We start from the raw sequence: 27,563 nt of genomic DNA on the forward strand, positions 1-27,563 counted from the left end.
CATCAAGATATTTAAATATGAAAACAACCTCCTACACAATATCTACCCAAATTATTCAGTCACTTATCTTTAAGTGCCGTATGTATTAAGGATCTATCTGCAAAAGAAGAGCTATGATACTGAAACAGGGTCCTTTATTCACAAAGGAATTACATTTGTTATATATAAAATAGTGAAATGCTTTCTAAAGTTAAGATACACATTCCTCATATGACAGCAAATTTTAAAATAAATGTCAAAAAAACCCCCACAAAACAAAACAAAAAAACAGCCAAAAAAGCACAAAGCCTTGTCACTCTTCTCCTCAAGCCCTGCCTTCCTCATCTTCCTTCTCTCTCTGGTTCAACTCATTAATCAATTTGTGTCACAATGCTTCCTTTTCTATTACACAAAAACCCACAAAACCAAGTCACTTTCAGCTATTTCCCAGCTATACCATAAACACTGTTTAGTTCCCACCTGCACAACAACTGACCCATAAACCTGATCTATTCTATTGTATCTGCTTGAGTTTCCACATGAGAATTCAGCATCAAGGACTTGTTACTTGCCTACCACATTCAATTATTCCAAGTATCTTTAAAAGACTCCGTAAATAAGATCTGAATACAATCAACTTTCCATTATCTTATGTAATGAGAAAATGAAGGTATCCCGAGTACTGGAAAATCCCAGATAATAACAATGCTACAGAACATGCTGCTGATGGTACGGGAAATGTGCCCAAATAGATGAAGTAGCTTGGGTCTACCAATGTTTTTAAACCCCAGTCCAGCATCTTCCAAGACGTGGCATGTGCAGACCTAAACACGCTCAGTTGCAGATTTAGTATTACAACTTTTCAGAAGGTGCAACAATTTGTTTCCATCAGTGTGTGTATACTAGAATGCCACAGGAATGGAGAACATGGTACAAACATTTAAGTGGCATGGCCTGTGCTAAAGCAAAGACAGTAAGATTCACGTGACCAGCCTTTGTACGGTGCATTTTCTCTGACATGTACCTGTAAGTCGCAGGAGCGTGACAGAGGAATACTCAAACTGACCCTGCACCAGTATGGCTCCTTTTCAAGTCCTGACTCTGATGTCAACCTGGAAAAATGCCTTACTGATTATAGATACAGGAGCTCTATGTTATTTTCAACATTTATGTAAAACTGTTTTCCAGAGCAGAAATATTAAAAAGAGAAAACAGATCAAGCTTTTCCATTACCAGTAAGATTCCAGAAAATTACTGGGGTTCTTACAGCTTAGACAAGTAGTGATTTTTTAGTGAAGATTTTAGAACAATCATTTGAAAAAAAACTGAGTTAAAACCTGCTCCTTTATTTCTCTTTTGACTGTGTTAAATGAGGAAAACACCATTTTCAGATTATTAAGGATTGCCATTTTCAGATAACAAAGAAGTCAGATATATTTTGACAAAGACACTTTAAAACTACTCTCCTTGTTTTGAAGAATCAATGAATGGTATTCAGAAAGGTGGTATACTGTAAGAACACACATTAATCACCCATGAAAACAAAGCATCCATCAGTGTAAGGACCTTTTGTTACCTTTTGCTCTATGAGCTGAAGCAGGATAGCAGAGTATTTTGCTAAACAGAGAATAAAACAACAGAAGTACCAGCAAGAACTGTAATTCACAGTATGATTTTTTTTAAAAAAACAAAACCACAGTAAAAAACTGACCAAGGGCAAGCACCTGATATGCAGTAGTTGCTAAATTGCCCTGATAGATTATGCCATGATGTTTAGAATCACCACCTGATAATTCAGCAAGGTGCATTTGGATCATCTTTGATGATACAGCTATGGTTTAACATTTAAAAGCCTAGACTACAAAGGCAGCTAATGAAGTAGAGTCTTAATGTGAGTCACTGCAGTACGGGCAGCACAGGGAACAGATTTGGGATGAACAGCAGACTGACACTGAATGAAGGTCTGACACCACACAAAGAGCAGAATTTGAGAGAATCTTTAGCATCATTTTGTCAAGACAATGAGCAGGTTGCAACTGCTTGACATTCATGTTGCTGAATGAGTGATTTGAAGGACAGCCTCCAAAGGGAGACTAAGTAAACTGAGACCTGAAACAGTCTTAAAGATAACTTAAGCAACAGGACAGGCTGCCCAGATAAGCTGTGGAATCTCCACCCATCGAAGCTTTCAAGATCCAAAGGAAAAGAGCTCCAAGCAACATGGTTTGGATCAAGTGCTGACCCTGCTTTCAGCGTAAGGGTGGACTATGTATGACACGTTACTATCCCTTCCTGAACAAGCCTATGATCCCAGAGGATAAAGGAAACCTATAAAACAGGGCTCAGCGATTTACAACACGATGACCAGAAGGCAACACAGCAAGAAGTGCGTGTGGCTGGGAGCTGGTACACAAAACAAGTTGGAGACACATCTGTGAATAGAACATATTCCAGCTCCTGTCTTTCCTGAGTCTAAACTCAGTACCTGTGTGTACACAGGCAAGACACTTCTCAACTGCCGATTTGCTTGTTTCTCTGAAAGGCAGCATCTTCCAGTTCCTATTAAACTTCCAATGTCATAAACCTGAGGGGAAAAAAAAAAAAAATCTACAACGCTACCTCTGAAAACGTGCCAACCTCTCCTCTAAATGCTTCCAGCATTTACCTTTACTTATTTTGCCCACAGATGTGAGGCCAAGGATGAACACCCTATCTCTGGCTCTGGTTGCACTGCTTGAAAGCTTTGTCCTGGAACAGTTCCACATCCATCCCCCAAGAGGTACCTTTGCATAGGCTTCACAATGTGTGAGACAGCCTAAATATTTGAGACATTTACTGCAACAAACATACACAAGCAAACCAAAAGTCACCAGTGGAGAGCTTTTAACTATCCAGGAGATTTCTGCCATCCCTTGTCTATGCGGTCTTTCTTCCATAAATAAATGTGTGCACTTGCTGATGTCCATTTATCTCATGTGGTCCTCAACATAACCATATGCAAATCCATAATCACGCTATTAAAAGGTTCAAGGATATCTACAGCTTACTGTCCTTACTACAGACATTGCAGCAAAAGGTCTGAAAAAGGCAGTCAGAATTACTACTCTCCTGTAGGCAGAGGAGACTTCTACTGTCCATCAATATAAAGGATTAAATCTTTTCCATCAAGCTGCATTAAAATCTTGACAATTCAAAACCCGACATGGGCCAGAAAATGTTTTCCCAACACAGGAAAATTGACAGGTTTTTTTCAGTGGGATCACCATTTAAATGGGCGTAAGTAAGTTTTTTTCACCACATTTGTTGAAAAAACGTAATTTATAATCTGAGCAAGAAGTAAGTTTATCAATAACCGCAACATATCTTGCTATCAACAAAAAAGGAAATGTAGGCAGTAATAGCTCTTTGACTTTTTAATGCTCTCACATGGGACCACAGGCAGCAACGTGTGCAAATGCCATCATGAAGAACAACCATTATTAAACAAACATAAAAAGCTCATGCATTAGAAAAGCACATGTACTTTTACAGAGATAGCTGCATGAGCATTTACTTGAAAAATCACCTACTTTTCCAGCTAAAGTGCATTCCAAAGGGAAACGAATGTCCTGAAAAAGCTTCATAATACAATTCATTGTTGAGGTTAAAGTTTTTTGCAGTTCCTCTTGCCAGGCAGAGGAACGGCAGAAGCGCGCCTTTTCATTTTCCCTGAACCTTACTGCACTCACTGCACACTTAAATGCGCTCAGTCACATCAACAAGAGCAAGCATTGAACATCATGGACTACAAAATTCATATCCACATTGGTTCACCTGCATGGCAGCTTGTAAATTTATCAGTTCACCAAAGGAAGGAACAGCTGCAATGTTGCATACACAAAACCTCAGAAGAGCTCTTGGGATCTACTGAATGCAAGGCCCTGTTGAAAACACACCCTCTGCTAGAGACCACCACTAAGACTTCTTTTTCCAAGGCGAGCAATGGCTCAGACAAGCATGCTTCATTTGGTGCATGGGGAAACAGAGCTGGGGATGCAATGCTGCTTTGTAAATACAGAATGTGGCACTGAAATGAGGAACTGTGAGAAAAATGGACAGAGGAGTGAGTCTCCTAAGGAACAGGTAGCCCTGGAGGCAGTGATGCCATTGGTAATAGCTGTGTCAGACTGACCCTGAAAGAGCTGTGTCTTCTACTGTTCTTCTACAGATCACACCTCCTCCCACAGAAGCAAACCTGTACTACCAGAAACTCCTGCTGCTTCGAGAGGTTGGGTCAGCAAAATATTGAAAGAATCCAACGAGAGAGAACATTCTTTTATTTCTGTTCAGCATCCCTCTCTCCTACAAGCTAAGCCCCTTGCTACTGCAGAGACCCTACATTACTAATTCTTTCATGGATTTATAAAAATCCATCTTAAAAGCAGTAAAGATACTTAGTGTTTCACACAACCAGTCATAAGCCTGTACCAACAAATGTCAGCATACATGCACTTTTCAAGGCTATCTAAGATTGCTTCTGATGTTTAAAGCATTTCAAATGACTGTGGAACACAAATACTCTATTTTAAACATTACCACAAATTCAGCAGATATTTTTTTTTGTAAGCTTTTAAGTATTTTAAGTATTCTGCAAAAAGGCACACAAATAAGGGGCCAAGAGGAAAATCAGGAGGGGAGTAAAATAAGGTGTAAGGGAACAGAAGTAAGAGAATATAAAATAGACACAGAATAAAGACACAGGTAAGGAAACTATGATTATCAAAGTGACAAATGTAAAAAGAGAAAATTTCCACATCAGGAGAAACCTACAGTCATCTAAAAACATATGATCCTACCAAACCCAGCCGGGGCCCACAGACTACCAAATGGCCAACAAACTAGTTAAAGGGCTTATTTAGACAGTAGGTTATTTAATACAGGTGTGGAACACACAGATTCTTATCCTGCAGTCACTTTGTAGTATATACTTCTAATATGGACCAACAAGAGATTACATTCAGCTAATTGTAAGGTTTATCTCATTTAACAAATGCTAATTCAGATACTTGAGCAGCAGGAAAATTATCCTGCCCAAAAGACTTCGTTTAAAATCTTTTATCAAACCCTTCTATGAGAAATACCAGTATTTCCCGGCTAGCTAACACATCTTTATTAAGACAAATAAAACAAAAAGGGCAGACTTACAGGAAATAGATAAAAGGTTCCCATCTATGTGAAAGCAAGTTTCCTGAAAAGTGAATTACTTTTACCTCACATGTCTATGGCACACACTACTTTTGACAATTAAAGATATATATATAAACAAAACAGTTCTTAGACCAAAAATTTGATGAGAATTATTTGGGAGCCTAATACCTTAAATAAGCCACAGCACCTTGTTATGAAACAGGATTAAGTACATAAAACAGGAGAGAGGGCAAAGTAAATGCAGCTGGGGATTTTGCCTTATTATTACAAAAGCCTTTTCTCCACGTTCTTACCACAGGCACATTCAGGCAGAACTCCTGCAGTGGCTATGAATATTTATTTAAAAACTTGAAAAGGGAACACTCTCAAATAAGTAGTGCTTTTTTAAAGAGCCATATAAACATACAATACTAGGTTAGGTCTTATTTAGCCAAAGATGTATTAACTCCTATTAGTTTATGTTCATAATTTTAGTTCCTCTTTTATTTCCTAATATTGCTGAAAGGAACAAGAAAGAAATCATACTAAATTACCTTACTTCTTTAAATTATAATAGCTCCATGAATCTCATCTTCAGGGTTAATGATTTCCCATATTCTCTTATATGACAACTACTTAACTCTATTTAGCTTGAAAGTATTCTTTGTTTTGACTTTTTGATTCAGCATACTAGCCTTGCAAATGACATATCACAAGTGTTTAACCACTGAGCAGCTTGAACACTTTGGTTTTCTGGGGCAAAGGTATGGGACACTGGGTTTTCCTGGTAACCAGAGTCACAAATTTTCAAAGTTCCACCCCTTGTTCACAGGCAGCAGGTTTTACTCAGACACATCATAACACGTTAATTTTGAAATCAAGGTTTAGCAAACACAACAGATGGGAGATCAGAAGACAAGTCTGACAACTCATTTTCTGGCATTCACTGGTCCTTCAAATTTTTTAAGTTTTGCAGCTGTGCAATTCTGTTCCTCTCATCTGTTAGTAATCAAGTATACAAGCCTTACAATTCACTCTGCAGCTTATTTTAGGGAAAGGCAATCTCTGTTTTAATAGCAAATAAATCATCCATTAAACCAGGGATGGAAATTCAGGTACCATAAAGAAAATTACTGCAAAAAATCATGAAAAAAAAGCCCATGTGAACTGCTGTGTCTTATGTAAGATACATCAAATAAAGGTCATCACTCTACCCCTTACCAAAATCTTCATCTTTCCCCCTGTAGAAAACTATGTCATTCAAGGAAGTCACATTAGCTCCTCCAGTTCAATTTATTAAATTGAATCATTATAGTTTCAAATATAACATAGTGCTGTGAGATGTTATTAGGACACCAAAAAAAGTCTTTAAAAATCAGAAGCATCTATCTTTTTTCCTTCAAGTAAGGCACAGTTCCATGATTCATTTAAGTCAGCTTAAGACAGAGCTGCCACCAGCAGGAGCAATTTGCAGTCCAAAACCCCTTTTACATGTTTTTGCCTCTCCTCAAACAAGTTTTCATATTCCAGCAACTGTATGGTAAATCAGATCAACATGCTCATCCACCTGGAAAGCGAAAAGAAAAAAAAAAAAAAAAAAAGAATCCCCTAGAGGCTATTAGAGAAGGTAGGGTTGCACAGCCAGGGGAGACAGTGGGACCATTCCCTTCAGTGACATAACATGGGCTTAGGTCAGGTTGAGCTGCTGGTGGGACTCCATGCTCAGAAAAAACGTGAAATTGTACTGTCACTTCCCGTAATTATTTTTTCACCCAACTTCAAGAGTTTCAACTCTAAAAAGATTGAGAGAAGAAGATCTACTCACTGTGTATTGTGCTTATGCATTCATTATTAACATAATTCTTAAGGAATAATCTCAAGGGAATATTACAGAACAATGTTACAAGCAAGCTATGAAAAGTTAGGAACAGAAGTCAAGACCTGTTTCTCTAAATTCCAAAATTCACATTCTTATTAAGATGATGCTAAAAGCTCATGAATGTCAAATAGTAAGGTGAGCATTCAAGATTTGAAAGAGAGAGACTCCCAAACACTCCACTTCTTAACCCTTCATGAAAAGGAAGAAGTTGCTGTTCTTGAAGAGACTTCTTATTTTTCCCACGGTAGAGCCACCTCCTACAGCAAAAGTATCTTTGGTGTCCAAACATCCACCCCATCTAGTACATGGCAGTAAATACACCCTTAGAAGAACAAAGTTAAAAATTTCAAACTCACAAGAGTTAACCTTCTGATGACAGTTTAAACAAATTACATGGGCACCACAAATAGACTCGAGTAACCAAACACATTTTTCTCCCGCCAGGTTCCACAAGCTGGTTATCCTGAAGACATACAGCACCCACGGAACCTGTTCAACAAGTCGTAAGAATTGAACAAGCAAACAAACAAAAAAAATCCTTTTTCTAAAAAGTCTGCGTTTTGTCAAAGGCTTTTGTTTTGAGAAAGCTGTAAAAAGCACTGCAAAAAACTTCCAACAATATCCAAGATAATCTGAAATAACTTGTTTGTAGGAATGTATTCAGGAAAGGTAGGAAACAAATTGCTGAAGGAAAGGCATGCAAAAATACTACGAGATGAAAACTGCAAAGGGTAGAATAGTATGACGAGGAAAAGGGGAAAAGTCCATAGAAGCACTAGCCATAGTAATAAGATTGAAGCGCTGAGATGGTCAAGGTGACGGTATGACTTACTATAAACGTATACTGAGGAGCCTCAATCCTTCCATGGACATGAGTATCTAAATCCTTGTGTTCCCCTTATGAGGTTGACCTCCTACCACTGCTCCCTGTAAGCTGGGATCTGCAAAACTCACTGAAGTAGAATCCAAGCTCTCCTTGGAGAGTTGGAAGCTGAAGGTCTCTGCTGCTCTGGATCTGCAGACTTGCCTTTCTATCATCTCCTTCCTCCTTTCAGAGCTGACCTACAGAAAGGGACTTGGCATTCTAGGGGTGATTAGGGCCCTTTCCCCAGCAAGTATCGGAGTGGGTCCCTTTGTCCTTCTGCAGTTGTTGAAGTCCTTCTCTTTGTCACTCATGCAAGTGGGCATCTAGGAAATCCTGCCTGCCACTCCTCATAACAAGGAAATACCAAGAATAATGTCTTGAAAATGAGGCTATACTTCTACAACATAAGGAATTTTTGCAAGAAATCAAGTTTAAGGAGTTCTGTTTTCCTCTTTTCCTCTTCCTTGTCCTCCCAGGCGCTCACTCTTGTCCCTCCTGCCGCAATACACCGCCACCTTCCTCAATGATACCAATGCACTACTGGCAGAGCAGTTCTGCAAACTGGAGCAATTCAGCAGCTCAGCTTACAGCAGGCCTCTACAGCAGCTCAGCCAGCGCAGCTGACAAGGCAGTGCACTGCAGTGGCATGAAACAGCCAGCAGCAAGGAAGGTGGAAACTGCAAAAAGGCATCGCCAGGCAAGTTCTGTATCTCTACATGAGAGCTTTAGGGAAATTAGAGTTGACGTACCTGATGTCTGACATAACTCTGTATCCTATGGGCAGGGATGCCAACTGAGATGAATGCAGAAGTTCAAACAGAGGTTTTGTTTCAAAACATACTAATCTCTGGTCTGCTCTCACTCAGCAGATCATACTGACATAATGGCTTCTCCTGTTCAAGAGATGTCTTCCTAACACAGAGGTTGGAACTTCTACAAACATTTCTCTCAGGATGCAGTTCAGCATTATAGTTAAACCAAACCAAAAGCTAGTTGGTGACAGAAGCAGGGATCCCATCCCTCCTGTGTATTTTATACTCCTTGTGCACCAGCACTGACAGAATATCCGATCCTTATGTGGGCTAGGGAGATAAACCAGCAAAACTGGAATCATATTCTCTGGTTTTTTATTTTTCTGCTGGCTGATCATTTTGAGCTGACCAGCCCTAAGGTAGAAGAGCATTACAGCAGCACATAGGAAGCACCAGAAGCAGGACCACCCTCTTCAGGCAGCTGTCATCCAACAGATCTTCCTATCTGTTACCCCTATGCTCTTACCCCAGCGTTCCTGCCAGCTTAATCCACTCTCCAACGACACTGCTGCCAAAAGCAAGCCTGTCTTATTGACCACAGAACTGCATAACTGCAAGAGCAAACAGGAGAAGACCACGCATAGTCACACCTTTTGGCAGATACATGTGGTTGTACTGGCTCAAACCAACTACAAATCCCTAGACCAGAATGCTGTTTCACAACTGATTTGGGTTCATGGTATTAACAGTGGGCTATGCTGGGTATCCTTCTCACCCTCTCCCTCCACCAAAATCAGTGCTCAGGCAGTTACACAACCATGTATTTCAAAGAAAGTGGCACAGGTGGAAAATACACCTTTTTTTCCCCTCCCCAGTCTGATCACCTCCAATAGCCTGGAAGTTACTTCTTGCATTAATAACACATGCAAATACAAATGAGTGGTATCAGAGGTCTTGATCATTTAGTAAATGGTATTCATCATCTCTCTGGAGAAACATGACATATTTTTAAAAGCAATTTTAAAATTTTGCAAAGAAATAAATGAAGTCATTTATGGATAAGCATGAATGTGATGGTCCAGTCTGGAGGGCCTCTAAGTCTTTGGAGATGCCTTGAGCTTCCTTGCCCACTGCCAACACGAGTTAGAATCTAGGAAAGGGAGAACAAGTGGAGTGGGATGAAATAAGGTTAAAAAAAATTCCAAAAATCTGAGAAGTTACTTGACAGGGAATACAGTAATTGACAGGAAGTTTAAGGAGTGAGAAAGGAAGATATTTTTGGGAGAGCACCTGATTGAAGTGGAGGCAGCACATCTGAGTTGGTGGACTGAGACTGGTTCCGTATACAGATAAAGCTATATGCTCTCTGAAGAATGTGACGATCCAGTGAACTGCTGTTTGTGATTACAGACACAGGTACACATAAAGGTATGACTACATGTATGTGCAGCGGAAGACACACAAAGGGACACCATACCAGGAACTTCTGTTGTATTACATGGCAGTCAAGACTTTGGAACACAGAATGAGCATCTTTCTCCCTCCCTCCCTTCAGATAGCTACAGATGGCAAACTAACCTAAAGAACCAACATAATCACCTTTCTGCTGTAACTATTATGTATATTAACCAAGCACACATAAATAGGGCAGAACACATGACATATTTTTCCCTGGTTTTCCCCTGGTTACCACCACACAGACACAGTCTGAACTGTAAGCCCGTGCAGAAGCTACACGCTTCTGCACAAAAAAAGAGTGTTAACCCCTGAAAGAGTCTCAAAATTAGCGATATTAATGACTAAACATGTATTTCATGCAAAGTTAAAACTGCTACTGCTGTCACATGCCATTCCAGAAAACTGAACTTAGTAAAACGCGTAGATTTAGAAAAAGAAGGTACATACTCAAAAAACCATTATTCTGATGTCTTCAGCTAACACCTACTCCCATTCTTCCTTCATACAACACACAGAAGCTAGCTGTCTTGTTCTACAAATAATAAAAAAAAAAAGTTCTCTCTCCAGAGAAAATACTTTTATATTCAAGACTATCTTACGCTGTCATTTACTCCCTCACTAAACTCACTTATGTTTCTGCTGACAGTCCTCACGGCAAGATACGATCTTTACTCTGCAATGTGAAATGGTACTTGGCCTTACGTACACAAGACACATCTTTCTTTGGCTGCATAAAGAAAGAAGGAATTACGTAGACTCCTGAGACAGAGTCCTCATAGGAGGACAAATTATATAAGCCATATCACAATTACATATAACCTTGCTGTCACACAAAATAGCTGCAGCTATCACAGTGCTGTCAGGCTCCAGCAAGACATTAAGATGGTGTAAGTACACATCTGAGCTGTTTATTTTTTGTTCTGTTGCCAAATTCAATGCCTGGAGGGTATGGGATGCCATTAGACAGCTTTAATTCTGAGTTGACAAAATATTTTCAGTTGCAAAATAACAATTTCAAATGCAAAAGTGATGATGTTTAACATCAGGTGATTTGAAATTGCTACCCAATATCTGAGAAGTCTAGAACATGCAATGAGTACCCATAAACACTTGACAAAATTTAAGGTATTTTATTTGCATCAGTATGGGCGGGTGGGGGTGGGGATGGGGGTGGAAATGCAGGAAAAACTCCAACACACCTCCGGGACAACTACCATTACCAACTGTTAGCTAGACCTCTATGAATAATGATTGAAGAAATAAGCACCTGTACTGTCATCTTTACACATCAGAATCCATACCTAAACCAGGTAGCTTCAGGATCTGATTTAACTTCTTAAGCTGGACGCTAGTCTTTTAGGAATTAACACAGGGTAGAGGGATTCTCTAGGCTTCAGAGCAGAAGCCCAACTGACAATAGCTCTAGGTGACCCCTAGAAAAGCTTCCCTGCATGGCTAGAAGTCTCCTTGTACAGGCACTGAACTCTGTTATCTGAAGACAGGCAGTACAACATCCTCTTGTCTTCAGTTCCTCTCACACAGCTAAGGCAGAGTATACTTCAAAAGCCTTAATTTCTAAGCTAACTCAAAGGAAGCAGTGCTCAATTTTCCACTTACTTTTCCAAATCCTGTTCTCAATAAATACAAAGCTTTTCATTTTAGAAAACAAGACTTTAAGGTACCATCACATGGTACTTCAAATTCTTATTGCTCTTTGGAACTAGACCATGTCATTGGCCTCTCAGACATCCTGCATCAGAAAGTATAACAGGATATTTGGTGATATTAACTTTTAACTTCTGAAGCAATACCAACTTAAAATACAACTTCCACACTGTTCATTCCCAGTCTTACCCGTTCTTGCCTCAGAGCAAGCAGGACCTGTGTGTGTGCATCCACTGTTGAACTAGAATTAGAAACCGATCCACTTTTAAAAAAGAATAAAACCAAATGTATTTGCATTATTTGTCCTAGACAGACTAGTCCCTTGAGTTTACAGTCCAACCCTCCAAAACCTGAATCCATATTACTGCTATTTGTATTATTGTAAAACCATAAGCTGAAGATCAGAGTTCATCTTGCAACTGTTAGACAAATTTGACAGCTTTCTTCTCCCTTTGTAGACTGTACTACATTAAGTAAAGATCACAGTACAACACTTCAGAAGATAAGCAACATGTCAGAAGGCAATGCACAATTCCAGAAAGCTATGTCATACAGAAATGCAGTTTGAAAGTAAAAGTATGGCTGAGCTGTATGAATTAAATAGAAAACCAAACAGGTGAGTCTGAATGTTCCTTGCCCATTAGGGTGTGTTATTTGATCATATGCTAACATTACAAAATGTTAAGAGAGGCTACTTCTGTAAGGACAAAACCTTTTCATTCCTGACGTAGCCAAGAGAAAGAAAAGTGGCTGTACTGAAAGAGTACTCTTCAAATTTTAGTTTTCTGTTAATACATTATAGAACCAATGTAGACAACTTACTGGATCAGAAAAAAACCCCAACCGCTTCTCATATATTGCATTATTTCTCATGAAATTACTGTGTAATTGTAGTAAGATTCATTAAAATTTATATTCCGATTCTGTGTATTTTCTTTCACACTACACTACATAATCACACACATGGAAGCATAAAAGGTCAGTACTGCTCAGACACATCAGCAAGTATCTGCACATGGAAAAAACATAAATCCCTGACACACAAGAACACCATGAGACTGTCATTTCCAGTAGTCTCTGAAGCTTAAATTCCTTTGACTTTGAATAGGACTTAGGTTCACAAGCAACTTCGTGCTACTGAAAACTTACTAATAACCTGATTTCAGGTATGATACACCTCAAAAAAATGTGCTTTATGTTAGAATCCACTAGTCTCTTCTGTGAAAGGTATTTAATATTCTTCTTCCATCTGTTAAACAGTATTTATAAAACAAAACACTTCAAAAATTGTGGTAGACTCACATTACTAATGTAAACTCTTGATGTGCTTTTGCAAGACTGTTTTATCCCAGAACAAAGTGAAGTAACAGATAACTAGACACACCGGGCACAAATGTAAACCTGCAGCTGTAATGAAGACCTACTGTTAATACTTTATTTCACTTGCACCATTCATAGGCTACTTGGGTTAACAACAAATTTACACTTAGCTGAAATAACCATTACCGAGTTCTGTTTCTGACACCTGCAATGAAACAGCAGATACTCTACTTCACAAAGAAAACTGTTACAAAAAATAATAATAAAAAAAAGACAAAGCACATGCATAGAGACATTGCTATTGAAAACCACCTAAATCCAGCTTTGGCCAGTTGTATATGCATGCATATTACTGAAAAAAATAAATTATTAGTGATAAAGTAAGAATTTAACATTGGCATTATAAGAATGCACGGATATAGGGAAAACATAGACTAAAGCTGTTTTCAAAGCAGGTCTTGCAGCAATGCGTGCACTATGCTAAACTACAAACCATCAGCTAAGTTTCTTTAGCTCATTCGATTTATCATTTCACAAATGAAAAAGCAGTACACAGCTCCAGAGAAATGAAAACCTCAACTAACTATTGCAAGTTAGGCATTAGAATTCGTGAGTCGGTGGGGAAAACTGCAAGTTAAACTGCAGTGTTAACTTTTAAAAAAGCACTGTGGCACTTTCAATAACCAGTTGTTTGAATTCAGAAATGCTCAAAACATTTACACCTCAGTTCAGGATGCTGACACAGATAAAACACATATGTAAACATGGAGGGTAAGCATTCACAGTCCACAGCAGAAAACCAAGTAAGAGACAACTTGCTCTTACAGTAACAACATCTTTGAAGAACAGCATTGTAAATAACATTCATAATCATCAGAAGGCAGCGGCAGAAGATAGAGCAGAAAGTGTAACAAGTAAAAATCCCAAACTTCTGTTACAAACAGTGCTAAAATTGCCACGGGTGTCCCCCAACCTCCTATCTGCACAAATTTTTAAACACCAGGAAAAGATAAGTCAAAATCAAATTACCAGGACATCATACATTCTGTCCATCTAGAACTGATAACATCACCACTAGAGAAAACAAGCATGCAATGCTCTAAGCGCACACAAAAATGTTTTAAGAGAACACTGTCATCTGTTCTATGGCCAAAACTGCTTTTCATTTCAGTTCCCTGGAACATGGCTTGCTGATAAAGTTTTGAAAGATTATTCTTATTAACAATTATTATAAGTAGGCAGAATAGGCCTTTCAGTAATAAACCTAAGAGCTAGCTGTCTGTTGTGCAAACACAGGAGAGTCCTTATGTTAAAGGACTTACAGAAATAAACATATGAATGTAAATATAAATAGGGAAGCACAGTGACACAGACACAGTATTTATCAGTGTGGCAAAAAATGATTTCAGGAAACAGCTTTTGTCCAAAGATACTGGCCAAACAGAAAAAAACCCAACCAACTTTTCCCTATCTCCAGCACTGAAAGTAAATAAACTGATCATACATGTTCAGAAATCCCACACTCTGGGCAGTAACTCTCATCACAGAGAAACCCTATACCTCTTAATAGTTCTCAAGTGTATGAGACAGTATTTTTGCAAAAGATATGTATGTATTGAACAACTATTTTACAGATTTTTCAAAGAGGCAAGTCAGTATGGAAAGACAAGTAGCCTGGTTTGAAAACAAAGTAAATGGGAAATACAGCCTGACAGCACTGCTAAACTGCTGGCAGGAAATCAGGCAGCATAACACAGAAAGGATGGAGACCTTACTTTTCCGAACTATGCCTGCTGCTACACTCTCCTCTCACTGTTACAGAATGATATGCAATTGGCCCTCTTCTGCCACAACACCCTGCTGGCTCATGTTCAACCCGTTGTCCGCCAGGACCCCCAGTAGCTTTTTTTGCAAAGGTGCTTTCTTTCTAGCCAGCTGGTCCCCAGCCTGCACTGACATACGGGGTTATTCAACCCCGTCTGGAGGACTTTGCATTTGCCCTTAATTTGATGACATTCCTACCAGCCCATTTCTCCAGTTTGGTTGGATCCCTACAAAGCCCCAGCTCCATTCTCCAGGTTATCTAACCATTCCCTACAATCTGTTATCACTCAAAAACTTGAGGAGGCACTCTGTCTAGGTTGTCAATCAAAACAGTAAACTACTGACTCAGTATCAATCCATGAGGGATGCCATTAGTCATCAGCTACAAGTTGGACTTTGCACCACTGACAACTCTTTGAGCGCAATCATCCAATCAGTTTTCCACTCAACTCATTCTCCACTTCTGAAGTCCACATCGCACCCAAGCTTTGTTTTATTTCCTTTCACATTTATAAAAGGTCAGCACTACAGAGCCAAAATCGTAACTGCAGCTTTTACGAACAAAGACGACAAAATAGCCTGAAGTATCACTATCTCACACCATCATTCTCACAGGTACCAAACAATTACACTGGTTTTATTCATTCTGTCACACAATACTCACATATCAATCACTGTCTGAGCAAAACTTCCCCATCATCACATTCCACTAGTTCAGAAAGGAAAATTGTGAAGCCTTATTTGAAGCAAGTGGCACAGTGTTGTAACAAAATATAATGAAATAGCTGTATTAGATAAGGATATTACTCTATTATTTAACTTTACTACATACTTCTGTGACTTACAGCTACAGTGCAACTGTCAGAGGAAGCTAACCACCAGAATCACCACAGACATAGAACAACCTTTCTTGAACTAGATGAGAAGCAGGGAGCTACACATAAAAGCAAGTCTCGTGTATTAGAATGAAGTGTCTGCTCTGTGTATTTCTCCTCCACTTAGAAAAACAAATTACCTAAACATAAAGAAAACAGTCTGCTTTAAAGGGTCAGTTAGGAGAGTAACATAGTTATAACAGTGAGTTGATTTGATCTTGAGTGAAATACTATGAGAAATTTTGGCTGTCTGCACTGCGGATTGGTTTACATCTGCAGAGTGGTTTTGAGGCACCTTCCCAAACAATCCTGGTTTGCTGTGTGCTGCTTCATTTCACTGAGAGCCTTCCGTGTATATCACCTAGATATCTCCTGGAAAAAAACTAAACACAGGCTCTGATCTACTTGTCACAAAATGCACTTCAACCTCCTCACCCCGAGAACAAAAAGGCCTGAACCAATTACTGGTATGAACAACTTCAAAATACATCCACAATGCAAAACAATTGGTCCAGAGGATGAGATTAAATCTAGACTGAAGTAACCCTAGATGCACAGAGATGTAGGGACATTAACACTGCTTTTAGTAATTAATTCCTAACGTAGCAAATTAATTGTTAGCATAAACAAAGTCATAAGTGCTTCTGGCAATAGTGTCACTACAGATATGGATCCAAGAAAACATGCTACAGTCGGATGCAACAGCTGGCAGATTTCTTCAAATAGCTATAAAACCAGGAAGAGATAATAATGGTTTTGATTGGATAGTGGGATATGTGGACTGGACAGAAAGGGAGGGTGGGGAAATGCCACAGATTCAACTGATTCAGTTCATATTTAATAAAGGAGACAAAAGACTGACATCTAAAAATACATCAGGGTCAACACTCGAACTGATAGTGTCATTCAAAGAACAGAAAAAAGCTGTTTAAAAAAACAATGAAAAACTGATCAGAATGAAATTTAGGCTGGAGATTATGACATCTCCAATAATCAAAAGAGTGAGACTATGAACTCTCCAAGCAAACAGTTTGAATAAAAATCTGCTAAGTTTTAAGAAGGAGCTTGATCAACTTGATGTGATTACTTGCAACAGCCAACATTTTATTTTACACAATTCAGAAGGTCACTATACTTCTACCAGTATGAGACAGTCAGGCTAAGCCGGGTAGGCTTGAATGCACACAATCCCAAACAAACCCAGAGTACTATCAATTCTATATCTGACTTTTGGTGAGAGAAACCACACTGAACATGGTGGTAGCTCAAAACTAGGAGGCTAACAATGAAACTAAAGATTTCCTTTTTTGCTGATTCAATCCATCATACAAGAGCTTTTCTGCCAGCATAAATATTACATCCTGTCTCCAATAAATACAAAAACAGTGCCCTAGAAAAATACTAGAACTTACCCAGATTCACAGAAATCATTGCAATAGCCACACTGCTCAGTCTTTTGCATTATTCTGGAAGCTCCCTCTCCTTCCCAACATTGCTTTCTAAGGAAACATGCCCAGAGTTACAGGTTCAGCTTGAAACCAGAGAGGTAGTATCTATCTACTCCTGTCGCTTTTCTCATTATGTCAGCATTCCACCTCTCTGAACTTGCCCTGTGAATTTACCGCTTTTTAAAGAGTAAGCTAAAGAGAAAGATGCCAAGTAGAGCACTGGTAATTATACTGCTGTGCTTTGCTTCTCAACTACCCTTCTAAGGAATCATTTGAAATGTAAAGTTAAGACAACCAAAACACTTTCTTCTTTTCAGGCTCTTCTCTACTAGAGTTAACAACTGTCATATTCTACCCTCTCCTTCCCCACCAATTTCAGAGATTAAAAAAGTCTACAGTTCAGCAGACTCTGCTTTTTTGCTGAAGCAGTTAGAATATTCTCAGTGTTTTCCGAGACCTCTTCAGCCTTCCTTAGTCCTTCTCTTCCAATGAAGAGTGAAATTACAATTTTCCCTAGAAAGGGGACATAGTTTTTTACATATACTTTCACTGAAAATGGTAGCAAGCATAATGGATCATTGCTTCTGTCAGTACCACCTTCAGGTCAAATTTAGAGAAAAGCTAGCTTGAACAAAATATAGATGAAAACTAACATAACATGGCAAAGATAGAGGCTAGCTAGCCAAGATACATTTTTTATAACAGCCTCTTTCTCCTGAGCTCCCTCCCAATCCTACCTTTTTTTAATATCACTCTTCCCCAAAATACCCACCCCAGAGGGTTACTTCAAGGTGGAGGAACTATGTGCATCCCAAAGCAATGAAATTTTCTGATTACTTCGCCTTCATCAACTCAGCTTGTCAGAAAAATCAGAAAACAAACAAAAAAAACCAACCCTACCAAAACAAATGACTCCCCCACTTGCCCTGAATTATGACAAGGTTAAAATAAAAAATGTATTTTCTTATTACTAATATGTTTCTAAGTTATTCTACAATATTTTGGAAAAAGGAGCTATCATAAATCAACACTGATATATATGTTCCCCATCTGTAAGCGCTGGCACAGCCTCAACCAGATTTATCTAAAACAAACATCATAAGAACTACAATACTGACATTTTTACTGTAGTCTGTAGAAGACTGTCAGAAGGGCATTGCACCACAATGCCAGATGACCAATACTGTTTAACTAAAAAATAAGCTACAAAGGATTATTTCCTATGCAGCCATAGGAAAGGAGGACTTTACAAAGTAATCTGAGGACAATCAGGTAATACCAAGTGAAAGGAACGTGCACAAGCCTTTTACAGAGACCTGGTGGAGTAAGAGGAGGTCAGGAGAGTCTAAAGAGGCAGTGGGGAGTCACAGCACACTGTGAGGAGGAGAGAAGCTGGTGAAGTCCTCCACTGCCAAACCGATAAACTAATGAGTTAATTGGGGAATCAACATTTTTAAAGGATTCAAGAGAAACACCTATTGTATTTTAAACAAATGGGATTACATAAATTAAGATATGAAAGGGTAAAGACCTGGATAAGAATATAATCTACCCTCCAAATCTACAGAGCTTCCCTCTTCTCCAATTAGACAAAAAAAGTATTTTATGACAACTTCAGTTTTAGGCCAGATTATTTGAGTATTTAATTTTAATTCCTAGAAAGTATATGTCTTTCCAATAAGGAATAAAAATTTTTCAAATCACTATAAAAATAGTCAATAATACATGAAGCAACACTACACAACAGTACCCATTAAGGTCTTTCCAACATCAGCCATCAACCACAGTAAAGTCTGAAAGAACACACTACCTACCCTCTTTGAAACAAATCCACATTGAAGAATTTGTGGAGCTCCACGGAGAATTCTACCATAGCCTGAACTTCACTCATGTTTATGAGGATGAAGAAGTCAAAACTTGTCAGCACCTTAATTACTGAAAACAAACAGAAAACAAACTTTTTAGGACACAAGCTGGGGATAATGCCTATCTGGTCCTTAAAAAGGACAAAACTACACATATTTTTTGCAACTTCCTTAAATATACAGGCCCTAGGGTAAACAAGAATATAGGATGTACCAAATCTAGCCCACAGTAACTTCTATCTTTGTTGCAAAGTAATCAAATGTTATCAGAGAAGTATCACAACACACCATCAGCATAATACAATCCTGCACTTACTGATACCTACACACTGCAGCTCTGCTCTGGTACTTGGCTGGAGAGGGAGAAATACTGCTGACAAGGAGAACAAGAGCACGGTCTGCTTCCAGCCCTTGTTGAAGCAGAATGACTATGCAGGCAGCAGTGCCTCAACTCTGACATGAGGACAGGCACAGCTGAATTACAGTGTGGCCAAACAGTGCAGAGAAAGTGCCTGACAGGTCACGTAGGGCTTTAGATGAGGAGATTCTAGAGGGAAGGCAGGAGTTAAGAAGGGCAACATACCCATTTTTAGTCAATCTTTGTTAGTAGTAAAGTGTTAATTCTGCCGTCTTTGCAGCCACAGACTGGCACCTTCCTGCAAATATACAGCTGCCTGCTGAAGACATTACGGAGTTCTGCTGTTTTTCCTTCAACAAAAACAGACTACACTTTCTGCAAACACTTGTCTTCAAAACTACCCAGTTCCTGCAAGCACTGTCTGGTTTGAAGAATAAGCAAATCAAAACCTAAAGCAGACTATCTTTCATGCACATTAGTCCACCTTCTGGGTCTAATGCAGAAGCAATAAACATAAAAAAGCTAGCCTGGCTGGAGCCTGAATGGATTATGGCGGGATTTTTTTTGTTTCTAAACAAAATTTGGGTGTTCGTGAAGCAGCAGGCAATACTACTGAGACTGAAACTGAGTAGCTGGCCAAAAAAGACATTGCCACAGCACGTTTCAGTCACCTGAAAGCAAAGTTACCTTTAGGAGCTACATATAGCTTACCAACTAAATTATCTTAGCATGTAACTCAAGATAAGATTTACCTTTCTGTACTCACTTTAGAGGAGCTGGAAGGCTTCAAGCACCATAGCACAGGTCTAGATTTTTAACTATAAACAAGAAGTTAATTCTGACCTTGGTTTAACAGCCAATACAAGGACTCTGCATGCACTTTACAAAAACACAGGAACAGTATGTTGCTGAAGTAACAGGGGACAGGGAAAGAGGAATTTTGCTTCTGAAGCTGAGTTATGACAGTGTGAAGAACTCTGATTAAGGGCCCTTACTGCAAGATCAAAACTACAGCATCTAGACGATGCTATTAATCTAGCTTGTCTAAAAATCCTGTCATCATTCAAATCTCAATCAAGGGTTTTCAACAGTTTAATTGAAAGATGCTACAAGTTGTGCTACAGCATGCAGTGTTAGGACTGTCACTGATAACTTACAGGGCTTTGCAACAATTCCCTCTTCCACTGCTTCGTCTATAGGATTGTGTAGGTAAGTCTTCAGTCATCTTTAAAGCTAGAATCAGTAAGTTCTGCACTCTAATTCTCTGGGGTTGCCATTCTGCATTATCATATGTGTATCACCTACCAAAATGCAAATGCATCTTCTGCAAATGGAACTTAACCTGCCACTGAGCAGACTGAGAGATCCTAGACCTGCTGTGACCCCTAGCCGCTGGGCAACAAACCTTGTGGGCTGTGCATAAAACCTGTGATGAAACTGTTCAATTCCTCTGGAAGGAGCCCACTATCAAACACCCAGGAAAAGGCAAAAGGACTTAAAGGATGCCATGGAGCAGTTTCAACCTGCTTGCATTTTTATGAAACTACATTTTCAAGGGAGGAAGACATCACACACCTCTGACTCCCAGCACAATGAGTACCACTGTCTATGTCCCTGAACAGTTTGCCTCCACTAAGAGAACAGAAAACTATTCCTGCAAGAGTTGCTGGGCCAAGGAGTCACTCCCAAATGCTTCAGGGTCCCTCAGGTCACCAGTAGGAAAACTCAGAACGATCCAGTACTAGTGCAATTTGACAAGTTTGAAGGTCCATTTTATGAACAAGTTCATTCAACAAAAAAACCCCAAACAACTTCAAGAGCCTTATCTTGCATTACTGCCAAAAGGGGTGTCTAGTGAACTTGTGGTACTTACACTGTGTCTAACAGGCTCTCACTGGGGCCACTCCCTCTCTTCTCTGTCAAGCTGACTTAGCATCCCCAGTCAGCCCACTAAAAATTGCCTGGGCAAGCAATCCCTGCAGACTGAACACAGGGTCCAGTGAACACAGGCCTGCACAACACAGCACCATGTGTTTTAATCCAGTAACACAGCCCTTGCTCAACTACCAACAGCACTTGGAAAAGTGGCCCCCAAGCCTTGCTCCAGTAGCAACTGCAAAACCAGTAAGTGTTGAGCCACAGTTCAAAAAACAGTGCATCCACAAAGCAACACTGCATGCCACCACAAGTACCCAGGATTGCAGTCTATCAGCTGACCTCTGGAGGATGGCTTTTTCTTTGTCAAGCATCAACTTGTTCCACATGCACCTTAACCTGGGTGAAGGGGAGCATTCACTGCCCTGGGCTGACATAAACCAAATCACTGCTTTTCTGTCAAAGTCTTTCATACCACTGCAAAGGAAAACAGCGTTCTTTTTATTTGTACCATATAATAGAAAGTGTAATGCAGTGACTAAATAAGTAAGAGAAACTCAAACTTGGACAATGTCTTTCATTTTTGTACACTAATCATACAAAAGCTAACAAAAAAATCAAACTCATGTAGAAGTATTTATTTGCATACATTCTACTCAAATTTACAGCTAAACCTCACTAAGTTCAATGACATTTAATGTCTACAACTCATGAGTTTATGGTTGTATTTTGAAGATATAATTAGCATTCAGAAACCAAACTATTGAACTGCACGTTTGTTCTGTCTGCCTGTAAGAAGAATCCTTCAGTAGGAGCTCTTTGCATCTGAGCAACAGAGGTTAATGCAGCATTTAAACGTGTCAGAAGAACCAGTAACAAATGAGAAGAATACCCTAATACACAGGTTAGAACAAACGCAGGGTTTCATAACTTTTAGTAGCTACTTAACACTTACAATCAAAACAGCATTTCAATATTCAAAAATATTTAAGCACTGAGACTGAACATCCCCAATAGTTAAAATGTCATTTAAAGCCACTTGACCTGATACTGAGGGACAAAACTTAACATACAAGCCACTTGATCTTATACTGAGGGACAAAACTGAACATACATTCATACTTCTGGGAGTTTATTTTCTTCAGTTGGAAAATCTCTACATATCCTGGCCAGCCCATGCTGTCCCCACATACTAGCTCACCACTTCTTTAATCACCCAAACTAATCTTTTCTGAGGTTACAATACACACAAGATATCAGATTTTAAAAGACCATCAGAATGAATGTTACTTGATTCTGCTTTCTTCTATATTGGATCATTTTAGTGATACTTTACAGCAGCTGCATCAGAGCATCTCAGAGTGTAACGAAAAGACAGATGGAGGTGTACCTTAGGTGAAACCTCCTAAACCAGCTTTGTCCTCAGAGAAATGCTTGTGTAGCTACTTGCACTGGGAACTGCAAGATAATGCTAGAAACAAAACAACAGTACGTTGGAAGAAAGTCTTACCTCCTCTGATAAATACTCCATTTTAGTATGTTAATTAACCAGTCTTCCAGTTCTTCTCTACTGTTGTTAAAAACATACTGCTTGAACTAAAAAACAAACAAACAAACAATGTTTTACTAAGAGCAGTATCTCTAGATCTTTTCAGTATTCATGTTCTTCATTCTCTTTTCCTGAGTCCTAATAAAAGCCTCTTATCATGTCCTCTCCAACAATCATACATGTACCATATACCAGCATTCTCCAATCTCCCTGTGGTTCCTGCACTGCAGTTTTTGGCTTTCTCTAAGTGTAGCAGTCTTATACCTATGTTTCCAAAATAAAGAAAAAAACCCACCACTTTCGTGAAGCCCAAGCTCTGGCAAAGCTGGCATTGCCATGTTCAGGCAAATTAACCCTGTCTTCACCAAGGAATTCTAAAATCCAGCTCCCAGAGGACTCCAGTACGCCCCCAGCCACCGCCCAGCATTCCAAATCTCCAGAGAGACTCCCAGCTCACCAGCAGCAATGTAGTGATGAGCAGGTAGGAGGACATTCGGCCTGAGTCATCAAATACAGCTCATGCCTCCACACAGTCCTACACAGCTACCAGGGAGGAGACGATTTACAAAAATAGGCTAGATTAAATTTTCCCGGAAAATCTTGTGTCCCTTCCCCTCAGCAGACAAAATTTCGGGGACAAGGGGGAGAGCCCTAAGACCAGAAACCCACTTCCCTAGAGCAAATGTTACCAGTAGGTCAATGCTACCTAATACTCTGAAATTCTCCTCGAAGCTCCTGGTAAACCACTACCTTAAAACCGTTTGTTAAGAATTAGTCCACCTCTCCTGTATTCTTAAACCATTAGAGTTATTTTAAAAATACCCTAAAAAATAAGAAAAGTCTCCCTTTTATTCGATGACCTTTAGATTTTGGACACCAAGAAAAGAGAATGCTTAGTTATCCCTTCTTAGAGGAACTCTGCATTCTTTCTGTACCTATGTTTCAGAGAAATACAAACACAAAATCTATCACAGATTGCACAGGCAAGCCATGAAAATAAACTGGGTTTGCCTTAGCTTCAGAGAGAAGAAAACAGAGAAAGCGCAGCATAATAAAAGTACATTATCCCTAATATTTTAAAGCACAAATCACTTGTTTATGTCATGTGTGACTCTACATCTTTGATACTACAAATTATCAATAATGCCCTGGTAAAATCCTGGTAACATAACACTGCATTGAAATGCCACTGACATCTATTCCATTTATTTAACAATGCAATACAGCCTGTGTTCATACCAGTTCTCTTTTAAAAGGATTAAAATCTTTTTTAAAAGACAGAGAGAGAAAACACGCAAAATTCTGAGTAGCTGAACTTGTTCTAACCTCGATTTAGTATTTTATATTCAGTGGAAGACAAAAGCAAAAATACAGAATCCTACAACTGAAAATCAACAAAATGTTTATTTTCTTCCAGTTTTCTTCTAGCTGCTCATTCAATACAGTCTTCAGTTAATTTATTTCTTCTGAGTTGCTGTAGGAGCTTTGATAACCTCCATCCCTGACCTTTTTTTTCCCTGTCCTCTTCTCCTCAGAGATCCCGCACCTGCCAAGACAAATTCAACTACCATCTATCTCTGTGCTGATGACTCACAGGTTTGTCCCCCCACCTGAGAACTGTCTTCAATTCCAATTTTAGCTGCTTCTTGGACACAGCCTTCAGCTGAAACTCAATGTAGCAAAAACAGAGTTCTTGACCTGACCTGCAAGGCTATTCCTAACACCTACTTTCTGAGTATGCACAATAGCAAAAATCTGACTGTAAACCTAGACAGTAGTTTCCATTTCGTTTTCTCTGGGTTCTCACAGACTTTGGCAAGACACTGCACAAAACCTGCCAAGTTTTTCCACATGTGATTAGAAATATGTCCCATCTATCTGTAAGCCAAAACTCATCCAAGCTAATATCCTCTTTTGTTTTAATTACTGCGAGGCTGAAAAAGCATAATTCACTGCATGATTAGTTCAGCATGGTGCTGCAAAGAACCAGCCTGTTATTTTGATCATTTCACCTCTCTCTCTGCATCCCCTGCAGAGAGACCCTGGACTACTGCATCAAGTATAACCCTCTTGTCCTTTGAAATCCTTTCGCAGCTGTGCAGCACCCGGTATCACACTGTCCTGGTTGAAGACCAGAGCTTTCCAGCACTACAAATAAACTCTGGTCCTCTGTAATTGAAAAGGTGAGGGGGTAGAAAAGATATGCTAATTGAATTTTAGATTGCATAATCATCATGTTGTAAAACAAGGAAACAAACAATAAAATCCCTTAAGTGGAGATATCTAGTATAACCTTATTCAATTAATCATCTCAATTTTATAAAGATAACATCATTGCCAGTCAAAAAGACAAAAGAACAAACTGCTTTATATCAGGATTTATTAATTAAATTATTTTTACAGTTTCACAGTTCTAAATAATTATATGAATGTAAATAGCCACAGGTACTTAAATACAGTTAAACAATGGCCTAATTTCATGGGCTTAGGGCAAAACTCAACTATTACTATTTTCTTCTCGCCTGGTTCTCCAAGCCTAGATTACTTCCCAGCCTGCCATTACAAGGTTTGATTCACCAATTCTAACAAAACTAATGCACGGTATCTATGACATTTTAATGGGCTAGATAAACAACCAGCTTAATCAAGCATTAAAATTCAAATTTTCCTACTTTTTACTTTAAATTTAGCACCAATATCTGGTCCTTTATGCAGCACACTGATAAAAACAACACACTCGCTACTCTTAGCTGACAACTTGATTATTCCCACTGAGCGTGGAAGTCATTAATATGTTGCATTTATTTCTTTTCTTCTCCCCTATTAATAGATCATGTATTTGATACAGTAATTCATCTTGAACATTTATTAGGCTTATTCCCTTCTGTCTGTCTGACAAATGACATGTTATTTCTAAGCTTCCTCATTAAAAAGTTTAACATGAAAAGTTCTGTGAGCAGCACTGTTAAAAGCTTGCTTTCCTACCAATGTGTCCTTCTCCCTCCACCATGACAGCCCCTACTTTTTATGGCTCCTTAACTAGGCAGAAGATTGCACACCCTGCAAATACAACAAAGCCATATCCACAGCAACTGGCCAGCTGCTGCAAAACAGACCCCATGCTAGCAGACTTCTGTATTTTTCCTCCCAGTATGGTGACTTCAGCGTCCTCTCTCTTCAGCCACCAATTTACACAGAACAAAAACTTCATCTTTGAGATCTCCTCTTCCACATTAGGCTGAACTGAACAATGGTTCCAACAGTAATTTGTGAAGAAAGAGGAAACAGAACATGAGCAAACCAATGAATGTTTTATTTGCCTTCTGCGAAGACTTTCCCTAAGAAAAAAACCCCACGTTTTAAAAGTCATGTCTAAAAGGGTATGAAATAACTGGCACCAACATGACTGCCTTTCAGTCAGAACCAGCAAAACGCAGCATTTTGATGAAAAGCAGTGTCAGTTCAGGATATGTGCTACCACATTTAGCCAGCCTTTGTCCCACTTTGATCCTGCATGCTGGCTGAGCAAGAAAAATGAACCAAATACTGCTACACTCTCACGCTAAGAACCAAGGAGAGCGGACAGGGTAAATCAGCAGTTAGGCTGTCCATTCACCATCCAGCTACCTTAACAACAGGGATGAAAATAAAGAGAAATGCCTCCAACTAAAGCAGAAGTAATGTATCTAGAAATACATCTGTAAATCAATTAATTACTTATTTTGCTTATAAACTTCAATTAATACAATCTATCTATCTTTTCCTAAAAATCCTAACAGAAGAGCAGTGCAGGAGAAAAAGAAAAATGAAGTGCTTACTCTAAATCAGGGGTCCTCAAAGTACGGCCCTGCGGGCCGGATACGGCCCCCCAGGGTCCTCAATCTGGCCCCCGGTATTTACAGACCCCCCCCGCCGGGGGTTGGGGGGGAAACCAAGCAGCCGCAGATGGCCTGCTGCCACTTCATCCGTGTGCCTGACCCCCTGTTTAAAAAGTTTGAGGACCCTTGCTCTAAATACTTAATAAAAGTCTTAATTAAAAGGGAGTCACATGAGGTATGCCGCCTTCTGGGAGCCAAGATCCAAGATGTTGCCAAGAGGGTGCCACAGTTTGTCAAGAGCACGGACTGCTATCTATCCACTGTTGCTCTTTCACATGGATACGAATGACACCTGGGCAGACACCAAGGATGAATATAAAGCCCTCGGGGTGCAAGTGAAAAACTTTGGTGGCCAAGTGATTTTTTCTTCTATTTTACCAGCAAGGGTGCAGGCTGAAACAGACATATAATGCACATCAACTTCCGGCTTTGTGGCTCATGCTGTTGTGAGGGTTTTGGCTTCTACGACAACGGGACATTCTTTGACTATAGCCTGTTACAGAGGGATGGGATCCACCTGTCTAGAAGAGTCAAGGGAATTTTCGGCAGCAGGCTGGCCAGCTTGGTGAGGCGGGCTTTAAACTGAAGGACTCAGGGGAGGGGTCCAAAGTGGCAATGCTCACACCGTCACATCCAAGTGGGGAGTAAGTCAGCCCAACCAGAGCAGCGCCATATGTTCCTTAGCTGCCTCCCAAGATGAGAACCTAAAGGCCAGCCACCTCAAGGGTGCACGTGGCTATGGTGGGTCCTCTCGTACCCCTCCTGGGAAACCTGCACATTCGATTACCTCTCTGAATTGCCTGTACA

The 27,563-nt window shown here is 39.5% G+C and overlaps 1 protein-coding gene across 7 annotated transcripts in view; it reads right to left on the minus strand.

The window, feature by feature from the left end:
* Positions 1 to 27,563, minus strand: part of FAM135A (family with sequence similarity 135 member A) — a 99,548-nt gene that overhangs the window by 53,209 nt on the left and 18,776 nt on the right. For 2 of the 7 annotated variants that reach the window (XM_056342799.1, XM_056342800.1), the window contains exons 2-3: positions 22,840 to 22,925; positions 19,046 to 19,166 (exon numbers count right to left, since the gene is read on the minus strand). The exons of 3 other annotated variants lie outside the window; for them this stretch is intronic. In XM_056342799.1, coding sequence (XP_056198774.1) covers positions 19,046 to 19,122 — 77 coding nt within the window. In that variant the 5' untranslated portion in view covers positions 19,123 to 19,166; positions 22,840 to 22,925. The remainder of the gene's footprint in view (positions 1 to 19,045; positions 19,167 to 22,839; positions 22,926 to 27,563) is intronic. 2 more of the 7 variants (XM_056342798.1, XM_056342797.1) reach the window with 1 other exon arrangement.

Source organism: Falco biarmicus, chromosome 6 (genome assembly GCF_023638135.1).
Source record: "Falco biarmicus isolate bFalBia1 chromosome 6, bFalBia1.pri, whole genome shotgun sequence".
Lineage (NCBI taxonomy): Eukaryota > Metazoa > Chordata > Aves > Falconiformes > Falconidae > Falco > Falco biarmicus.